Source organism: Esox lucius, chromosome 13 (genome assembly GCF_011004845.1).
Source record: "Esox lucius isolate fEsoLuc1 chromosome 13, fEsoLuc1.pri, whole genome shotgun sequence".
In the NCBI taxonomy this organism is placed as follows: domain Eukaryota; kingdom Metazoa; phylum Chordata; class Actinopteri; order Esociformes; family Esocidae; genus Esox; species Esox lucius.
Genome location: NC_047581.1, coordinates 27,118,812 through 27,136,349, shown reverse-complemented (window position 1 = coordinate 27,136,349; position 17,538 = coordinate 27,118,812). Strand labels below are relative to the sequence as shown.

The following is a 17,538-nucleotide window of genomic DNA, read 5'->3' as shown; positions in this document are numbered from 1 at the left end:
ATTAGGCTAAATCACCCATTCTCTCAATCTCTTTTCTTTGTGTATTCTTTTCTCCATATAGCACATATTCAAATAGATGTAATTATTTCCAATAGTGAGAATGGACTGACTTGGAATTGGGTCAGGAAAGAGAAGCTGCTGTTGGTCTCCCTGTATTGTAGCACTGTCAAGGCTGTCAAATCTCTAATGCCTCCAGCGTAATAGGCTTTCCCTGTCTGGCAGGTTACGGGTCACTATGCATCGCTGCAGCACTTTAGCAAAGCAAAAGACCAAATGAATTTAGTTCATTCAATCCCCTCTCTCAAACTTAATGTCTTATGGTTCCTTGTTTCCATATGGGACCGAAAGAGGAAAATACATTCAAGATGGCGTAGTATGGACCTGTATACAAGTATGTTTCAAGACTATAACTTGATTGTAAGTGGAAGCTTTGGCTATTGGTACCATAAATGGTCATGTCGGACATTTGCCATGTTCACTTCTCATTGGGCAGTTCTCCTTCAATCATCAGGTTGTGCGTTGTCACAAATTGGCTCTGATCCAAGCCCTGGGAAACAGTATTTGTTTGATATAATAAATACAAAAAACAATTCAGGTCCAACAATAAATCATACATCTAAAATTATTAAATGGGGGGGGGGGGGGGCATTACGTAAAGCGCTGTCTTCTATTAGATAGATATATATATTTGGTGGCTATAAACATATAAACATCAGCTGAAATACAAAAAACTAAAAAATTTGATGTGGGGAAAAAAAAGTATCTTGTAATTTATATTCCCTAATGGAAATCTTTAACTTGGAAACACAAACTCAAACGTAAAAACCCATTTGCTGATCTTCATGGAACTCAGACAAAGAGCCCAGGCCTGAGTGGATTTTACATTACTTCATTATTTCATGTCTAATAGGACAGGAAAAATTACAGCTGCTGGTATTAGTTTGGTTTGCTGATGTAGCCTACATTTATCCTCTAAAAACTGTGAGGACCAAAAAAGGTACATCTGTGGCACAAGCATTAGGAAATTACCACAATATCTCCCCAAGCGCCCACCACCACTCACCTGTAATTTGGGAACATACAAACTTGATGGATAACGAAAAGGAGCTTTTAACTCCTACCTTGATTATCCCCTTCAGGCTGTATAAAATCAAGGAAATAACATTGAAAATTGCCTCTATTAGCAGTCAAAAATGCACTTATGTTTCTTCAACAATAGTTCATACCCCTAAAACTGGAAAAAGATGCATTACTAGGACAACACTATCCTTCTTGCAGATCAAACTATTTTTTAAATATGACCAATTAGAGCAGGCTCACAGTCATAAGGAGTCCAGGTCAGGAACAAGGCATCCACGCATTTTCACGATAGACCTCCATTTTTATTCAAGTAACATACAGTATAGCCAACAGTAGGCCAAAACAAGAATCAAACCCAAGCCGCTGTTCTTGCAAGCACCACATGCACAACAGCAGACCCTTCATAATGACCCATGACATTTGTAGGGCTTATATAATTCCCAGCATACATTTCAGCCATGTAACAATATGACCAAAAAAATAACACAAGTGTACAATGCGTGGCTTCCCAATACACCCACGTACCCAACCAAGCCCCATCTCCCCATTCTGCAAATAATTCACCAGGCCTATGGGTTCTCACATCCCTACACTACACTCTCTCCATGGTGGGTCCAGTCATTAAAACGTAACAGGCTAATGACATGCAACGCGGGCTACTCATTTCAATGTTGTACCTGATTAGGACTTAATGAAGTCAGACAAAAGATCTGGATGGACACGCACAATCTAGAATAGCAATAAGCCTAGGCTAAGTACTAACTGTCAGGGGGTGGGGCGTGGCGTTATGGTCCACTTACCTACTCAGACGAAATAGAGGAACTCTAACAGAAATTACCAAAATGTGTCATTGTGTGGTAGCCTACATGGAATAACCAGCAGCCAGGAAGGGGACTCTGGGGGGGGGAAACATTTCTGAAAGTAATGAGGTGAAAGGGAAAACTCTCATTACAATTTATCCGCAAAAATAAAACTGTTGTTCTTTCGCAAAAAAAAAAAGAAATAATATATAATCATCAGAGACATTTACTTTCAACTAATCCTACTTAAAAAATACCGAAAGCGCCGTGAATTAACTGTACAACTGAGGCGCCATGAATTGGCGATGTAAAAGACTTACATCCGAGACAATCACAAATCTGAATTCCCCAGAGCCTGGCCTGGCAGTCCTCGTCAGTCCACACTGCACGGTCCTACCGCCCGCCCCGGGATTTTACTCGAGCCTCCAGAGCAAGACAGTCCTCCTCCGTGACTGCATCAGCCTTGATGACCAGAGCCTTCCCATCAGCAGGGTCCAATCTCAGGGTCATCACACAGCACATGTCCACCAGACCTTGTTGACATGCCTTCATCCCAGCTGCCTTCCGGGCCGGGTCCAGCTTCTGCTTCTCGGCCGCCGAGAACCCCAGCAAGACAGTCAGAACCTGGTCCGAGAGGTCCACGTCCATGTAACCAGTTCCATCGGAGATGGTGGCGCTGACCTGCCACTCTCCTGCACGGCTACGGAGGTTCCCTAGCAAGGTGACGATGAAGGCTTTCACACGTACCTCGCTTACACACTCTGGCAGGCCCGTGGGGCTTGGACCTTGTTTCAGAACACACAGGTACGTAAATGGCTGTGACTTGAGCGTCACAGTCGTCACACTCTGCGCAGAGGCCTGTCCGTTTCCCTGTTGCCTGACACGATTACGGTCCAGTCTAAGCTCCTGTCTCTGACCTTCTGGCTCCGGTGGAGAGAAGATGTCCATGTCCTCATCCAATAAAGGGTCATCCCTCTCATCGAGGGAGTCAAAATGGCTTTCGTTTGGCACTTCACTTGACAGGGATATGGGATCTTCACACGCTTGCCTTAGGTTGTCCCTTTCACTTCCTGCCCGGTTCGTCTGTCGAATGGGACTCTCCCGGATGATCACACTGTCAAGCTCGTCCAGAGGAATGTCATCAAAGTCCTCATCCGGGATGTCCAACATGTCTGAATCAATGGTCCCGTGGTGTAAATGGGTCCCTAATGAAGAAACTACACGGCTTTCTAAGTGCCGGCTCGGCAGAGGGGCATTTCCGTAAGAGGCGGAGGATGCCTCACTGTGTGTCCCGTATCCACTCTCCAGACTGGGTTCTGTTCTCCAACCCGCCTCCCCCTCCTGGGCCTCCAGGCTGGCAAGCAGCTCCAGGTCATCGGGTTCCTGGTTGCTGGCATCCCAGTCCCCTGGTTGCGGGAGAGGGACCACAGGCTGCTCCTCTGGCCGCTCGGCCAGACCCTGTGGCTCCTCCTCAGGCAATCCCAGAGCTCTGCACAGCACCTTCCCTTGGCAGTGCCTCTCAACCAGCTCCTCCACCTCCCCCCCCAGCACCTTCACGTTGCCTGGCTTCAGAAGCAGCACCCCTAGTCGGCAGGTCATTTGGCCCTGCAGCAGCAACTTGACTCCTGGCCTAAGAGTGGTGCTAAGTGCAGGGATGGGCTGGTACTCCATGGCCTCCAGGCTCTGCACACCATCCGTGACCTGCAGCAGCAGCATGCGTGTGGGCTTGGCCTCCCAAGGACGTTGGGAGGCCTGGGTGACAGCTGACACAGTCTCATTGATGCAGTCGGTGCCTCTCCAGCGTTGGAGCTGGCCATAGGCGGGCTGGCTGACGTCCAGTACAAAGTCCAGCTGCACGCAGAAGCTTCCAATGAGCTCTGATTTATGAGCCTGAGACAGCCTTGCAGGGAGCACAGGGTGTGCCAGGTCACGCAGGTCGGTCAGGAGCCACTGATCTAGGACCTGCAACGACAAGTTTATAGGTTTTAAAATCTGGCCGGTGATCTTGTTCCTGAGTTAAAATAGAAAATGGTCAATGAAATAGTACCTGTTGATTAAGTTGGTGTTGGGGCAGGGAGGCACCACCTCCCTCCTGCTGCAGCCACTCTACACACGCCTCAAGCCAGGCAAAGGGCACTTGGACCTGCATAGATGACTGGAGCCAGGCCTGGGCTGCTCGCACCACACCCTGAGGGTTCATCTCCTATCAACATTTCTCATAAGCCTACAGTGCCAGGGAGAAGAGTGAAAGCAGACTCATTAGACATGCATAGCCTTTTATGGAGCTTATCTATAGAAAAACATATTGAAGTTAGCTATATGCTAGCTATGCTATACTGGTAGTAGTGTTTATTTCTAGATCATACAGTGCCTTCAAAGTGTATTCAGAATCCTTTTATTTCTCTGCATTTTGTTGTGCTATACGCAATACCTGAACATTGTGCAACAATTCAATAAACATTTAAAAAGTACTTTGTAGAAGCACCTTTGGCAGCAATCACATCAAGTGTTTTGGGGTTATGCCTCTACCTGCTTTGGAAGCCTGTATTACAGTAGTTTCTCATTATTTATTGTAGATCCTATCAAGCTCGTTCACACTGGATGGGGAGGGTCAGTGAACTGTGATCTTCCCCCAGATGCTCAATTGGGTTCAAGCCCAGGATTTAGTTGGGCCACTAAAGGACATTCGGATTTGTCTCGAAGCCACTCCAGCATTGTCTTGGCTGTGTGCTTGGGGTTGTCATGCTGAAAGTGTCATTTTTGGGGCCTGTGCAGTCTGGATCAGGATTTCTTCAGTGACCTGTGCAATTCATCCTTCCCTCAAACCAGACCAGTCTCCCAGTCCCTACCACTCAGAAGATACTCCAACCACTCTGTAGAAGAACTCTGAAGATCTGTTGGCGGTCATTGGGTTCTTTGTGACCTCCCTGAGCAAGGCCGGATGGACAGCTCAAGAAAGAATATTGGCGGTTCCAAACTTCTATTTCACAATGACAGAGCCCAATGTGATCCTGGGAACTTCCAACATTTTAGAACATTTCTCAGATCTATGCCTCAACACACTCCGCAAGTATACGGATTTCCTTGGACTTCAAGGCTTGGTTTTTGTTCTGACATGCAATATGAAGTATGGAACCTTATACAGAGAGGTGTGTGCCTTCCTAAATCCTGTCCAATCAATTGAATTTGCCACAGGTGGACTATAATTTAGTTCTAGAAAGATCTCAAGGATGATCAAAGGACGCAGGATGCATCTGAGCTCAATTTCTAGTGGGACGGCAAAGGGTCTGAATATTAAGCCTATATAAATGAAATTTTTTCATGATTTAATTACGATTGAAATGATCAATACGTTTTCTGATAGGATATACGCTATATTCAAAACTAAACTTATTTTTAGGTTAAAATGACATTGCATTATAAAAATGACCCAAAATACATCAACAGTTCTTCTTTCTACGTTTTTAAATCACTGTCGTTTTCATCTATTTTCACAACATGTCAGGCAAACATTTTTGAGAACGGCATTACAGTATCTACTGCGTCGATTCAGTGAAAGTCAACAGTTATTCCACTAACACAAACACACTTTTAATTACTTAAAACAAACCCCAGAATTGTAACATTAAAATCGAGTTTACTTACAATGGTTTGAAGTTGGAGTCGTGTATAATAATTATTTATACCCGAAAGTAACCAAGCCAAATTCATCTGCTCTCCGCTGGGCGAATGGCCAAGGCGCCAAAAGTTGGAAAGTCAGAGAGCACATTACTGTAAATTGCTCAACTACAGGCGAACTCGCATACTAAATTGGGGGTTTCGTCGAAATTCACTAGAGTTGATGTCTACATTATAGAAGTGAGTTTGCAATAGCTAGCTATTGGAACATAGTAGCAAAGTATTAATTTAATTAAGGCGAAGTCTGAATTGTATGCCCCCTGCATTTTAATGTTAAGTATTGCGCGAAGACTGCTGCAATTTGTGCAAAATCAACCGAACTATCTCCGATACACACCCTCATTATGTGATTGACAGATATATTATCCAATGCATGTTTTTTATTTCAAACGTAATGCCTATTTCCACCAATCGAAGCAGCACCCCCTATAACTGCACTTTTTTTCTGAGCTTTTTTTTTATGCTTTCGTTCTTCCTTAGAGAAGGGTCGAAAAGGAATAGCAAGGATAGCTACAAGGTGTAGCGCAGGTCTGTTTTTTTTTTTTAAAATATAAATATAAACACACATTTTGATTTCTCTTCAACAACCAAGTCCGTAATAACATTTAATTTGGTCGATATTCATGTGATGGTATGAACATTTCGAAAAAAATTGCTTAGGTAAAGTACATGTCCAAGGCAATGCTAGGCATGGTTGACTACATAGCTATCGTTAGCTAATTATTGTAGCCATATAATAGTGTAGCAGGTTAACTGTAGCATATCTACATGGATACATGTGGAACTACTATATTGTAGTTAACTGTGGCTTCCATTTAGATTTATTCTAGACTAATTGCATACGACTATGTGTATGTTAACATGTCCATACCAGGTAAAGTAGCTAGCCATTAGCAGTCAGACGGCTAGTTAGCTACTTTGCTAAGTAGCTAGCTAAACAACAAAAGCTAGTTAGCCATCGACTTTAGCCACCTGAATGAACTAGCTTACTTTGAATCCCCAAGATGGATGCTTGCTTAGTTGTTTCGTTTGGTCTTCTATTCTAACTTAGTTGTTTCGTTTGAAAGCCTTAGTTGCATATATCGGTGTCCGGATTGCCCGATAAGCCAACGCATGCCTGTAACGAGGCTAGTAGGCTTAACACGATTATGTCCATACGTAACTGAAACTAGCTTGCTTTCTACAAGACAATTGTTGGTGCGTAATGTGTGATTGGAAGCCGAGACTCTAGCATTGCATTGTCATATGCGCTTCTAATGTCTTTTTTTGCCTGTTTTAAAATGTTGCCAAATCTAATGTAATTGAAACGTCAGCGATTCACCTTTATATTATGCATAAATTAAATGTCTATGGATAATTTCAATTGGCATCAGCATTATCACTTCAATCTGGTCGCATCCAGAATTGTGTAAAATGTCAGTTGTTTAGGATACTACACACCTCATCACACTCGCTGTTTTATTTTAAAATGTCATAACTTATTTATTGTATTAACGTTTATTAATCATATCCGTCTCGTTTACTATTATTCCTTAACATGGTTTTGTGGCACTTACCAACCTTCGCCTTTTTTTTAATAGGTTGGCAGCAGTAGGTTCGCTCTTAGTCTTGTTTTGTTCCGCCCATAATACACGCCCATCTTCCTGCAATAAATAGCGGTAAGTGTTGGTCACCAGGATACTCTGCTCTGCGGTACAGTGTTTTTCGTGAGTTCTGAAAAAAACCTTGTCATCTCGTTCCATCGATCATGTACCTCTACAGCCAGTCAGACCACGGTGCTCTCTCCTTTTCCCCTGCTGTTACCTGCTCCCAGGACCGAGGTATCCGCCTTACCCTGCCCGGTGTTCGCTGACAATGGAGACAGAAAATAAGCAACAAGAAGAGACCTCGTTCAGCAACACAGAGACCAACGGTGAGTTGCCTTCCCTAAATATTTTAACTGCCTTGCTAGTCTGGAAATTGATATTACCAGTATAATTTTTAAGAATGTTAACGCATTATGGTGCACGGTTTATATTATCTCGTTTTTTCATAGTACTCATATTTATAAATGGTTTAAATTCAAACATTTTCATTATTTAATTGTACCCGTGTGCCCAAAAAACTCCATTGAAGTAGCCATATCTATTTTCAAATGTTTTAACATGAACAGGTCATTGCTATTAGATGTGCCCTCTTTCCCTGACTGAGTTCATATTTTTTAAAACCGTGTGTGAGGATTTTAAACTGTTTTCTCTCTCAGGTAAGCGTCCCGCAGAGGACGTTGATGAGGAGCAGTCTTTTAAGCGCTCCAGGAACACGGGCGACATGGTGGAGCTCCGCATTCTCCTGCAGAGCAAAGTCAGTCCGCTTTCAGTATCTAAACATCACCCACAATCTCCGTGTGTTTTGCACTGCAGTGTAGCCTGTCTTTTCTCCCAAATTAGTTATTTGGACCTTTTGTTTTATCAGAGCTATGTTTTTATATTTTTTATGTGATTAAGTTATTTTATTTTTACCTCATATGAAAATATTTGGTATCACCTGATTTCTTTGATTTTTTTTTTTTTTCTGGTTCAGAATGCAGGAGCCGTGATTGGGAAAGGTGGTAAAAACATCAAATCCCTGCGCACAGACGTGAGTACATATACAACACTTTTATTATCAAGGCATGTGTGTGGGTATATTAAAAATACCCAACCCCATACCCTGGGAATTACTTGGGGACCATCTGATTTTAATACTTTATATGCAAAAGTTAAGGCATTTAAATTTTAGTAGGTCTTTAGGAAACTATGGTCCAATATAAAGGATAAACTGTAATGCTTAATACGGGATACAATTTACATTGAAACCTGCCCTACACCTGGTATCATCCTGCCAAAGTGTAATGTCATTAATCAAAAATGGCCACTGCTAATCAATATGAAACACCTGGCCTTTTAGTTCATTTTTTCGTTTGCTTAATGAATAGTACTAATTACCACAGACATCAGCACCGCTAAGATTGTCATTAATTATTGAGTGGGCCCAGTATATTTTAGGTTAAACCCATTATAGCACCCAATGCCATTTCATCATTCTATAGGAAATGTCTTGTTTAGAAACTGCCTGGCCAATTCTCAACTCATTTAATGCAATTACCTCTTTCTCTACCCTCCATTACTCTTCAGTCTTTCCTTTCTCTTCTCCCTCTCTAACCCCCCCCCCGCCTGCCCCAATTCTACCCAAATCCTTTTCTCTACTTCAGTACCTCTGTCTCCTTTCCATCTCCACTTCTGCTCTCTTAAAAAAAAAAAAAAATCTCAATGAAATCAAAATGAAGAATATTACACTAGCCTGTATTAAAATGTATTCCTCTTCCCCCCCCTTCTTCCCTCTCCTGTTTTTTATTTTTGTTTATTTTTGCCCCCCTTCCTCTGTTGCCCATGTTCTGGATCGCCCCTCCTGCGCCCGCCCGCCCACCTGACACCCTGGTTGGCCCTGCCCATAATCGTGCCCCTCTCTAAATGGGCGCCTTACTTGATTGACATCTGTGTGCTCGAATGGCCCCTGCCCATGCCACGCCCACGGCCCTTGCAGTTCAATGCCAGTGTGTCAGTCCCAGACAGCAGTGGGCCTGAGCGGTATGTCCCTAAGCTCCTCCCTCTCACTGCCTGACTACAGGAAATAAACAAACAAACAAACAAACCTGCCTCTGTTCTAGTGACAATATCAAAATCTGCCTCTGTTCCTGTGACAAACTTGTAAACTTGCCTCTTTGTTCAGTGACAGCATTTTAAGCCTTTGGTTTTAGGGAGGGTTTCAACAAATACTCTAAACCTGCCTCTGTTCTAGTGACCGCATTTCAACATATTTTATTTCAATGACCGTAACTCTCCCTTCCACGTTCCTCACCTCCCTCCTTCCCCTCTCAGAATCGATGTACTGATCTGTTTTAGTTTCTTACATTCTATTACCCTCTTTCCTGTTCCCCCATTGATTTATATTTTCGGGGTGGGGGGGGTGGTTAGGCCACTAAGTTCATAAGACTGTTCTGCCTGACAAAGCCACTTCGTCTTTGTAATCGAGCATATATGGTTCAAGTGTTGTATGTCTTTCTATTCTCTCCATGTTGCCTTTGCCATTGTTGGAACTGTTGACAGTTATCTTATCACCTCATCCCTGTAGCCCATGTTTCTCCTCCCTGCCTTTCCTCAACATCCTACTGTCCAGTGGTGGGAGCATAACTCTGTTTTGCCCTGTCAACTCACCCATCTCTAAGTAGCCTGTAAACTGTTCCTTAGTTTAATAATTTTGCCTATTATTTCATTTTGTTTATTTTTACCTCATTATTTTTGTTTCTTGGTTTTCTTCCCCATGTTGTGCTATAGTACACTTCCTGTAGCATTTTGGCAGCAGGCAACAACGGTGCCCAACAATCGTTCCTTCCCATTCCTCTTCCAGTGGTCACTAAAACACACCTGCTTTCTTTGGGTTCTCTTTGTCAGAGTTTATCATTTAATTTTGTTCATCTTTGTCAGACACGATGGGGTTTTATTTTCTGTTTCTTTGTGTATGTATTGAAATCTGCTGCAAAATTACATATCACTGGCTTTGGTTAACAGTGGTAATGTACACTTATTTCTAAGTTGATTTGGGACATAGAAATAGAATTACTAGATATAGCTGCTATTCCATGTGTCACAGACATTTGACTTGAATGGGAATGTATATTCTAGCAATTCTATTTCAATGGGTGCACATGCTTTCAGCTACATGTTTAACTCCCATAGGGAGGTTGGGGGGGGGCTTAATATGTTGTCAGACTTTATTGTTGAAGTTGCTGATGGAGAGTTGACCTCTGCTCTGAAATACTGTTTGTTTTCTCTATGCCCCTCATCACTGTTTTTTGGCTGCCCTGGGAATCGTCTGTGCTTTGATCGGTGGCACTAAAGCATTCTTAGCATCAGTGCGGAAATTGATACAGTGGGAGAGATCTTGCTTAAGATCATACCTACTCTGGAGGAGGTGAGCCTAGGTTTGAGATGATTGAGAATGGGTGCCTACTCTTTTCATTGAGTAATATGTTGGGGTCAACTAGGTTTTGAGTGTGTAGATATGTTTCCAATTGTCTGTAGCGAGTTTACAGGTCTGAGTGGTGTGATTTGTCCCCTGCAGTACCAACAGTACAATGGGATGGACTTTGACTGTGAGCTGAGGCTGCTGATCCATCAGAGCCTGGCTGGAAGCATCATTGGTGTGAAGGGAGCCAAAATCAAAGAGCTGCGTGAGGTACTCTTTAAGCTCTTCACTTGGGCAGTGGTCGGTATTAAATAAAAAAAAATATAAAAATATAAAAAAATTCATATAATGTATGATGATATTAATATTAGGCCATTTGGCAGACGTGTCATGGGTGCATACGTTTTGTGTGGGTGGCCTTAGTGAATCGAACCCGCGCCCCTGACGTTACAGGCGCAGTGCTCTACAAACTTCGCTATACAGAATTAATGGTTTCTTTTACTGCTTTCTCTAATTGGTTTTTTTGGTTAAATGTCTTGTAGAACACCCAGACCAGCATCAAGCTGTTTCAGGAGTGCTGTCCCCAGTCCACGGACCGTGTGGTTTTGGTCGGTGGCAAGTCCGAGCGTGTTGTCGAGTGCATCAAGATCATGCTGGAGCTCATTGCTGAGGTTGGTGCGCGATTTTCTTTTGTCGAAACCGTTGACTGAACTGGTTGGACCACATGCCAGTTTAAACGCCACACCAATCCACTTTGGAAATGTGATCTTTCCCCGCTCAGGCACCCATTAAAGGTCGTGCCCAGCCCTACGACCCCAACTTCTACGACGAGACGTACGACTACGGCGGCTTCACCATGATGTTTGAAGAGCGCGGGGGCGGCGGCGGCGGTGGCCGTCGCCCTATGGGGGGCTTCCACATGCGAGGCGGTCGAGGTGGCGGCGGTTTCGACCGGATGCCCTCTGGAAGAGGGAGTCGGGGGGGGCCGATGCCCCCTGCCCGCAGGGACTACGAGGAGATGAGCCCCCGCCGTGGACCCCCTCCCCCCCACCCAGGGAGAGGGGGAAGGGGAGGGAGTCGTGGTCGCAACCTGCCCCTGGCCCCACCGCACAGAGGAGGGTATGAGAGTTACTGTCGCCATAGCTCATTGTCATTTTCTCTGCCATTTGGCTACGTCTGCATCAGTTTGCTCTCAGAAGTGCCCCAGTTGAATCGTTCGTAGTGTGTGCGTGTATGTGTGGGCTCATCTGTGTGTTCCATTTCCACGTTGTTTGCAGAGATGACCAGTACTCCTATGACTCCTATCGGGGCAGTGCAGATGACAGACCAACGTAAGTCCTCCTTCTGCCCCGCAGTCTCTTGGTCTGGAGGCAACAGGGCCTCAAACAAACCTCCTGTCAATCAGCTACTGTGAGAAGTAGATTTGGAGATGTACCACCCGCTCTGATACATTTACCTTTTTATTTTTTTTACCTTCCAAAATATTTTCAGAAATAATTACTCAGTAAAAACATTTATAAGAAAAATAAGTACAAAAATGTTTACTGCGACATTTCTGTGTTGTTCTATAGACAAAATATCACTGAGATACAATTGCAGCTGTCCCTTAAAGGATCAAATTTTGTTTTAAGAAGGCCTGTCTAGTATAATAATTGTATTTATATAATCATCTCTAGCATCTGACACTCAACTAGCATTCATTGTGGAATATTAAAATGGTGTTGTGTGGCTTCCTAGATGGAAGGCACCCAGCAGTCTTCAACTCCTAAATCTGCTGGGAAGCATGTGTGGTAAAAGTGTATATGATTAAATGAGATTGAAAGACTCCTATGCAAGCTTTTCTTTTGCTGTAAATTACACCTGATTAAATGGCCTGAAAAAGGGGACCCTGGCAAACCCTGCTGCTGCCAGTCACTAGGTCAGTAGTGTAGTAGCCTGGCCTGAGACTGGTCCTCTAATTACTGGTCTCAGTGTCTTCGCTCTGCCATCAGTCTCATCACCCCTTACTTTGGTGTGAATGCTGTTTTTCTGTCAGACTGTGTTTGGCTTGAATCAGAAATCTACAGGGAAATACACTCAGCCGTGTCTATATTTTCCTCAGGTCTGACTTTTTGTTTTCTTTTTGTCTCAGCAGTGACAGAAGAGGGAGGCCAGGAGATCGCTATGGCGATAACATGGTTAGTGACCTTGACTAAATGCATGCAGCGGCCCTCTTGGCATTTATTGTTTCTAAGCATCATCATACCCTCATCATCATCATACTCAGTATCCCAGTCTGGTCTTTCCTAGACAATGCTTTTCATTTCCTGATGATAATAATAAAAAAAACGGCATCATCATAGCACAGCAAACCACGCTAGCACTGACATGAAACATGACTCTACCACTGTAAACCTCATAACCATACCATAATCACAGGTAACGTCCTACTAATAATTACCCATACTGCCATGTACGCAGTCAGGCTGGCTTCCTCTCCCCGCTGCCCGGAGACGGGGGTGTGACTGTGCTGTGGTTGCTAGGTGTTAATAATAACGCTCTGTCGACAGACCGGTGGGTTCTCTTTGAGAGCTGGCAGGATACTGCCTCTGGTTGCTCGGCAACTGGTTTTTATTCGCTTGTTGCCCTGGTGACTGAGGAGCTACTGAATAGCAGTTGGAAATTGCGGAGTGAGTGAGTGGCTGGTGGGGTGGGGGGCGGGGGTCTTATCAAGCAGGAGCTTCTGGACAAACTGTCCTCCTCGATCCAGACAATACAAGGCCAGGGTTGCATGCGTCCATACAACAGATCATGAACTGTGTCCACGTATGTTTAACCCTGCCCCCTGTCTCTCTCCCTTCTCTCTCTACAGGGTGGGGGTGGATATGGTAAGTTGTTCTGTTCTTCCTATGTGATTCTGTCTAGCAAGCCAGTGAGTTCAGTCTGTCATGCTATGTCCCGGGGCAAATGGACAGTTCTCGGATGTATGTTATGGATGCTTGGTTTCAGGTGATCTGTGGTTGGTGACACTGTGAACACGAAGCCTGAGGGAAAACTTGATCTGTTTGGCAATGATTAACGCTTGACCAATGTCATGCCGTGTGTTCAATTCTTTCAACTGGATCAATTTGCAACGAGTTGATAAAGCATACTGTTCAAAACAAGATGATGGGAAACAATTTACTATTCATTGTCAGTGTGGTGGTTGTGTAATTGGCTGGACTTGTCTGGTGAAAGATGGAATGTATGTGGCTTCTTTCAAGTCTGTGTGTCCATGGGGTTAATACAGTGAAGTCTGTTGTTTTACAACACAAGTATGTGTCTAAGTTGTCTGTTTATTGGGAGATAATCTGTAGAACTGGTTGGCTTACTCAGTTTGCACCTCAGGTTGCTAAATATGTGTATGGTACCTATAGGAGTAAGAGTGTGTCAGTCTCCGTAAATCATGGGCCATTGAATACTGACTAAACATGAGCCGTTACATTACTGTGAATGGCCAGAAAACAAAATGTTTTAAACAGCCTGATGGCAGCACACTGCAAGGCTATACATCAGATACATCTTGAAGAAATTGGTTTTCTTGTCTCAGATTATAATTAATAATGATTTTTTAATAACAATAATTATGATTTGAACATCCAATTCTTGGGGGTGTGTCAGTCCCACACTGCGGTACAAGTCAAGTGTGTGTGTGTGTGTGTGTGTGTGTGTGTGTGTGTGTGTGTATAAGTATAACTGAGACTTTCTTCTCTCTCTCTCTCTCTCTCTGTTTGAACAGACAACAGCTCCTCTTGGGACTCCTATCCGTCTGGTGAGTCCACAGACCCACCACTGCAGCTTGGTGTGCGCTATGTTGTGGTCACGTAGAATGAGTTATGTTGCTATGGTGACGTAATCTGTTCTTCTCTCAACCCCGTGTTTGTGCGCCAGGTGGACGTGGATCCTATAATGACATGGGGGGGCCGGTCATCACCACTCAAGTGACCATCCCTAAAGATGTGAGTTCATAACCAGGCGGTTGACACTCCCCATTTCCACACTGTTGTACAGAGACAGACTGGCCCACCATGACCTATGAAACCTCTTCACAGGGGTACATGTGAGCTCCACAAATACCATTACATCAGTAAGGGGATTCTGAGATTAAGGTTATTGACTTTAAGGCTCTCAGCCAAGGGTAGGAGTACCTCTAGATGTCTGGCTAAAATTGGCCGGGACAGAGCGGTGCCTAGTAGGCAGTTAGCCCAACACGCATATCTTATTTCCTGTGTGTGTGAGACATTCTGTTGATTATGGTGTTATTCTCTTTAGCTGGCCGGTTCCATCATTGGTAAAGGAGGCCAAAGGATTAAGCAGATCCGACATGAATCTGGAGCGTCCATTAAGATCGATGAGCCACTGGAGGGTTCTGAAGACCGCATCATCACCATCAGTGGAACCCAGGACCAGATCCAGAACGCTCAGTACCTATTGCAGAATAGGCAAGTTCTGGATGCCCTCTATGAATGAATAGAGACTTTCCTTCATCCTCTTCCCTGTTTTTATGTCCACTTTTTTACCTCAAATTATATTTATATATATATATATATATGTGGCTAGATATTTTTCTACCTCCTTTTAACCTTTTCTTTGTCTCTGTGTGCAGATTGACTAACCTCTCCTCCCATGCAATGCGAAAGTAGTTTAAGCTTCCTCTTTCATGAAATGGCTGTGTTTAAAAAATAATAATAATTAAAAAAAGAATTGTACAGAATGCTTGTAAAAGTATTCTTATTGATACAACTGGAGGTCAATATATTTTTCATGTGTTAATATTTGATAATGTCTGATCAAAAATCATTGGTGATATGTCTAATTTTATGACCTAAGAGCCGTTTCAGTGTGAAGCAGGGAATGAACTTCTTCCATGCCTGTTGCTGTGTGGAAGACTAGTGATTTTGTTGTTTTTAGTTAGTTGAATCGACAACAAATCACAGTCTGCCAAACGGCACAGGCTCCTCCTCTTCTGTCTCCCCGGCAACTGTCAGCGTTTCTCAGTGCGCAGATGCTAAAATGCTAACGCTGCGTTGTAGCCATGGTGACTAACCTTGCCTCCCTTCCTCCTCCCCAGTGCACTGCACCTGCTTGGACACCAGGACTAACCTCGCCTCTGACCACGCCTGCATCCTGTGTTGCTCTGTCCCTGACTGGCTCACCCCCCCCCATATATATATCTATATATATATATATCTTAATTGACTCCTGTGAATTTTTTTATTTTTTATTTTATTTTTACTCTTTATATTTCAGTGTGAAGCAGTACTCTGGTCAGTTCCTCTAAGACAGGAGACTCAGATTGAAGCAACCCCCCCCCTCCCCCACACACACACACACACACACACACACACACACACACACACACAAAATAAATGTTGGTGGTCTCTTAGCATTTTTTTTTATTAAAGGTCCAACATTCCTGTGCTAAATGTAGATGTTCTGCATTATTAGGGTGTAGTTCTCTACTCCATCTCTTGTATCTGTGTTTTTAAAACACTGACATTTGTCTAAATATTTCGAGTCTCCTAACAGAGAAGTGAACATTATCTTTATTTTTGGATGGGTTGATGGTGTGCGTGTGTTTGTGTTAGTAGACCTGTCCTGTGGTGTGTGAGTGTGTGTGTTTTTTCTGTCTGTAATGGAGTTTTTCACACACACCTCTTACCACCACTCAGTGCAACATGCAGAATGTATGCTTTTTTTGTAAGGAACATTTTATGATTTTTAAAAATAAATGTAAGAAATTGTACTTGGTCATGTGTTTTTAAATCCATTTGGTGTTTCAGGATGTATGGGGTGAAATTTAAATACAGCGATTCTAATTAATCAGGCTCTACCTTATATGTAGGACTTGTTTTGTTGTTTTCTGTGGTACTGTCATGCCCGTGAAACCAAGGGCATGGTCCACTGAATGGCCCTTATCGTGGTTTTAGTTTATGGCTTTCTACATTGTATTTTTTTTTTTAAATCTGTATGATCAGCTGAACCTCCGTCCTGCCTGTGTAGGTGCATATCGATTATCTCAATGTGGCCTAAATATCCCTCTGACGTTACTGTGCCTGCCTTTTCCTACTGTAGAGGAACCTTTACAAATAAAGTCCCCAATGACACATTTTACAATACTGCTGACTCAGTTTGGGATGTAAATAGGCTGATATATATAAAAAGTACAACACTAGTTATTTTGGTATTAGTTTGGTACTACATAATTTTGCGTTCCAAGAACAAAATAATCAGTCAGGACACTTTTCTAGATGTTTCTGTAAATAGTGAAATAGTTAGGTTGCAATTTTGCATGACAATAGCAACATTCTTGCTTTTGTTTGTTGTCTTGATTTGTACAACCTTAGTTTTGTTTGCCACTGAGGAATTGTCTGGTTAGTTATTGGATATTTACTTGCTGACACACTAACACTGACTAACAAAGAAACTTAATGACAAACTAAAATGTATAGCCTGTTTACTTTAATATAATGAAGTCAAAGAGATATAGGTATACTTTTGTGCCTGTTACAGCCCCAACGTGTTGTCAAAAGGAATGTGAACTCAATTTATTTGGACAGTGATACCTTTTTTCTCTGTATCCCAGCACTTTGAGGGTATTTTCACCTATATCGTTTGGACCGTTCACAAAATCAAAGCATCTGTACATAGTGCTCCTATTAAAGACATTTGGCTTCACAGCTGTTTCTTAAGGCAAGTGTTTGTTTGCTTTGTTAGGGCATGCAAAAGAGAGCTGTCACTGTCTAGGCTTTGCGTTTCGAGTCTGATGCTGGTGTCTGACAACATGAGGAACAAAGATGTGTGAGTTCTGCGATGGCTATCCGGTAGACCGGAAGAACCTTACAGTGGATTACGAAAGAACGTTCAAGAACTGTCAGATGCTACTAATTGCAGAAGACCTCACCAGCCAAAATACACAAGCTGTGCTGCAAGGTGTGTAAACACAAGTTAACCTTAATAGGATGGCCTAAAAAGATCC

General features: G+C 43.2%; 2 protein-coding genes across 14 annotated transcripts; one reads left to right on the top strand and one right to left on the bottom strand.

Moving 5' to 3' along the window:
* Positions 1-1,360: 1,360 nt before the first annotated feature.
* Positions 1,361-7,202, bottom strand: rmi1 (RMI1, RecQ mediated genome instability 1, homolog (S. cerevisiae)). Of its 4 annotated transcripts, none has more exons than XM_010876786.3 (3): positions 7,115-7,202; positions 3,928-4,104; positions 1,361-3,842 (listed from the first exon to the last, which is right to left on the bottom strand). In XM_010876786.3, exons 2-3 carry the CDS (start codon positions 4,078-4,080, stop codon positions 2,274-2,276), a joined length of 1,722 nt encoding a protein of 573 aa, XP_010875088.1. In that variant the 5' UTR covers positions 4,081-4,104; positions 7,115-7,202; the 3' UTR covers positions 1,361-2,273. The 4 variants fall into 4 exon arrangements, with proteins under 4 accessions (XP_010875088.1, XP_010875086.1, XP_010875085.1 ...); XM_010876784.4 differs by lacking the exon at positions 7,115-7,202 and adding an exon at positions 6,549-7,092; XM_010876783.4 differs by lacking the exon at positions 7,115-7,202 and adding an exon at positions 5,526-5,889.
* On the top strand, positions 5,992-16,305 carry hnrnpk (heterogeneous nuclear ribonucleoprotein K). 10 transcript variants are annotated; one of them, XM_010876791.5, is made up of 17 exons: positions 5,992-6,086; positions 7,139-7,216; positions 7,320-7,470; positions 7,801-7,898; positions 8,118-8,174; positions 9,120-9,163; positions 10,475-10,547; positions 10,698-10,811; positions 11,084-11,212; positions 11,323-11,660; positions 11,819-11,872; positions 12,676-12,718; positions 13,393-13,408; positions 14,299-14,331; positions 14,451-14,518; positions 14,832-15,001; positions 15,810-16,305. In XM_010876791.5, exons 3-17 carry the CDS (start codon positions 7,413-7,415, stop codon positions 15,838-15,840), a joined length of 1,326 nt encoding a protein of 441 aa, XP_010875093.1. In that variant the 5' UTR covers positions 5,992-6,086; positions 7,139-7,216; positions 7,320-7,412; the 3' UTR covers positions 15,841-16,305. The 10 variants fall into 10 exon arrangements, with proteins under 10 accessions (XP_010875093.1, XP_019908210.1, XP_019908209.1 ...); XM_020052651.3 differs by having other exon boundaries at positions 12,673-12,718; XM_020052650.3 differs by lacking the exon at positions 15,810-16,305 and adding an exon at positions 15,631-15,794 and having other exon boundaries at positions 7,372-7,470; positions 12,673-12,718.
* The last annotated feature ends 1,233 nt before the right edge of the window (positions 16,306-17,538 follow it).

Bases quoted from the DNA above. Each gene is read 5' to 3' on its own strand.
- rmi1 (XM_010876786.3), bottom strand. From the start codon at position 4,080: ATGAACCCTCAGGGTGTGGTGCGAGCAGCCCAGGCCTGGCTCCAGTCA. The intron at 3,843-3,927 runs GTACTATTTCAT...TTGTCGTTGCAG, and splicing joins AACACCAACTTAATCAACAG to GTCCTAGATCAGTGGCTCCT.
- hnrnpk (XM_020052651.3), top strand. From the start codon at position 7,413: ATGGAGACAGAAAATAAGCAACAAGAAGAGACCTCGTTCAGCAACACA. The intron at 10,548-10,697 runs GTGAGCCTAGGT...TGTCCCCTGCAG, and splicing joins TCATACCTACTCTGGAGGAG to TACCAACAGTACAATGGGAT. The intron at 11,661-11,818 runs GTATGAGAGTTA...CGTTGTTTGCAG, and splicing joins GCCCCACCGCACAGAGGAGG to AGATGACCAGTACTCCTATG.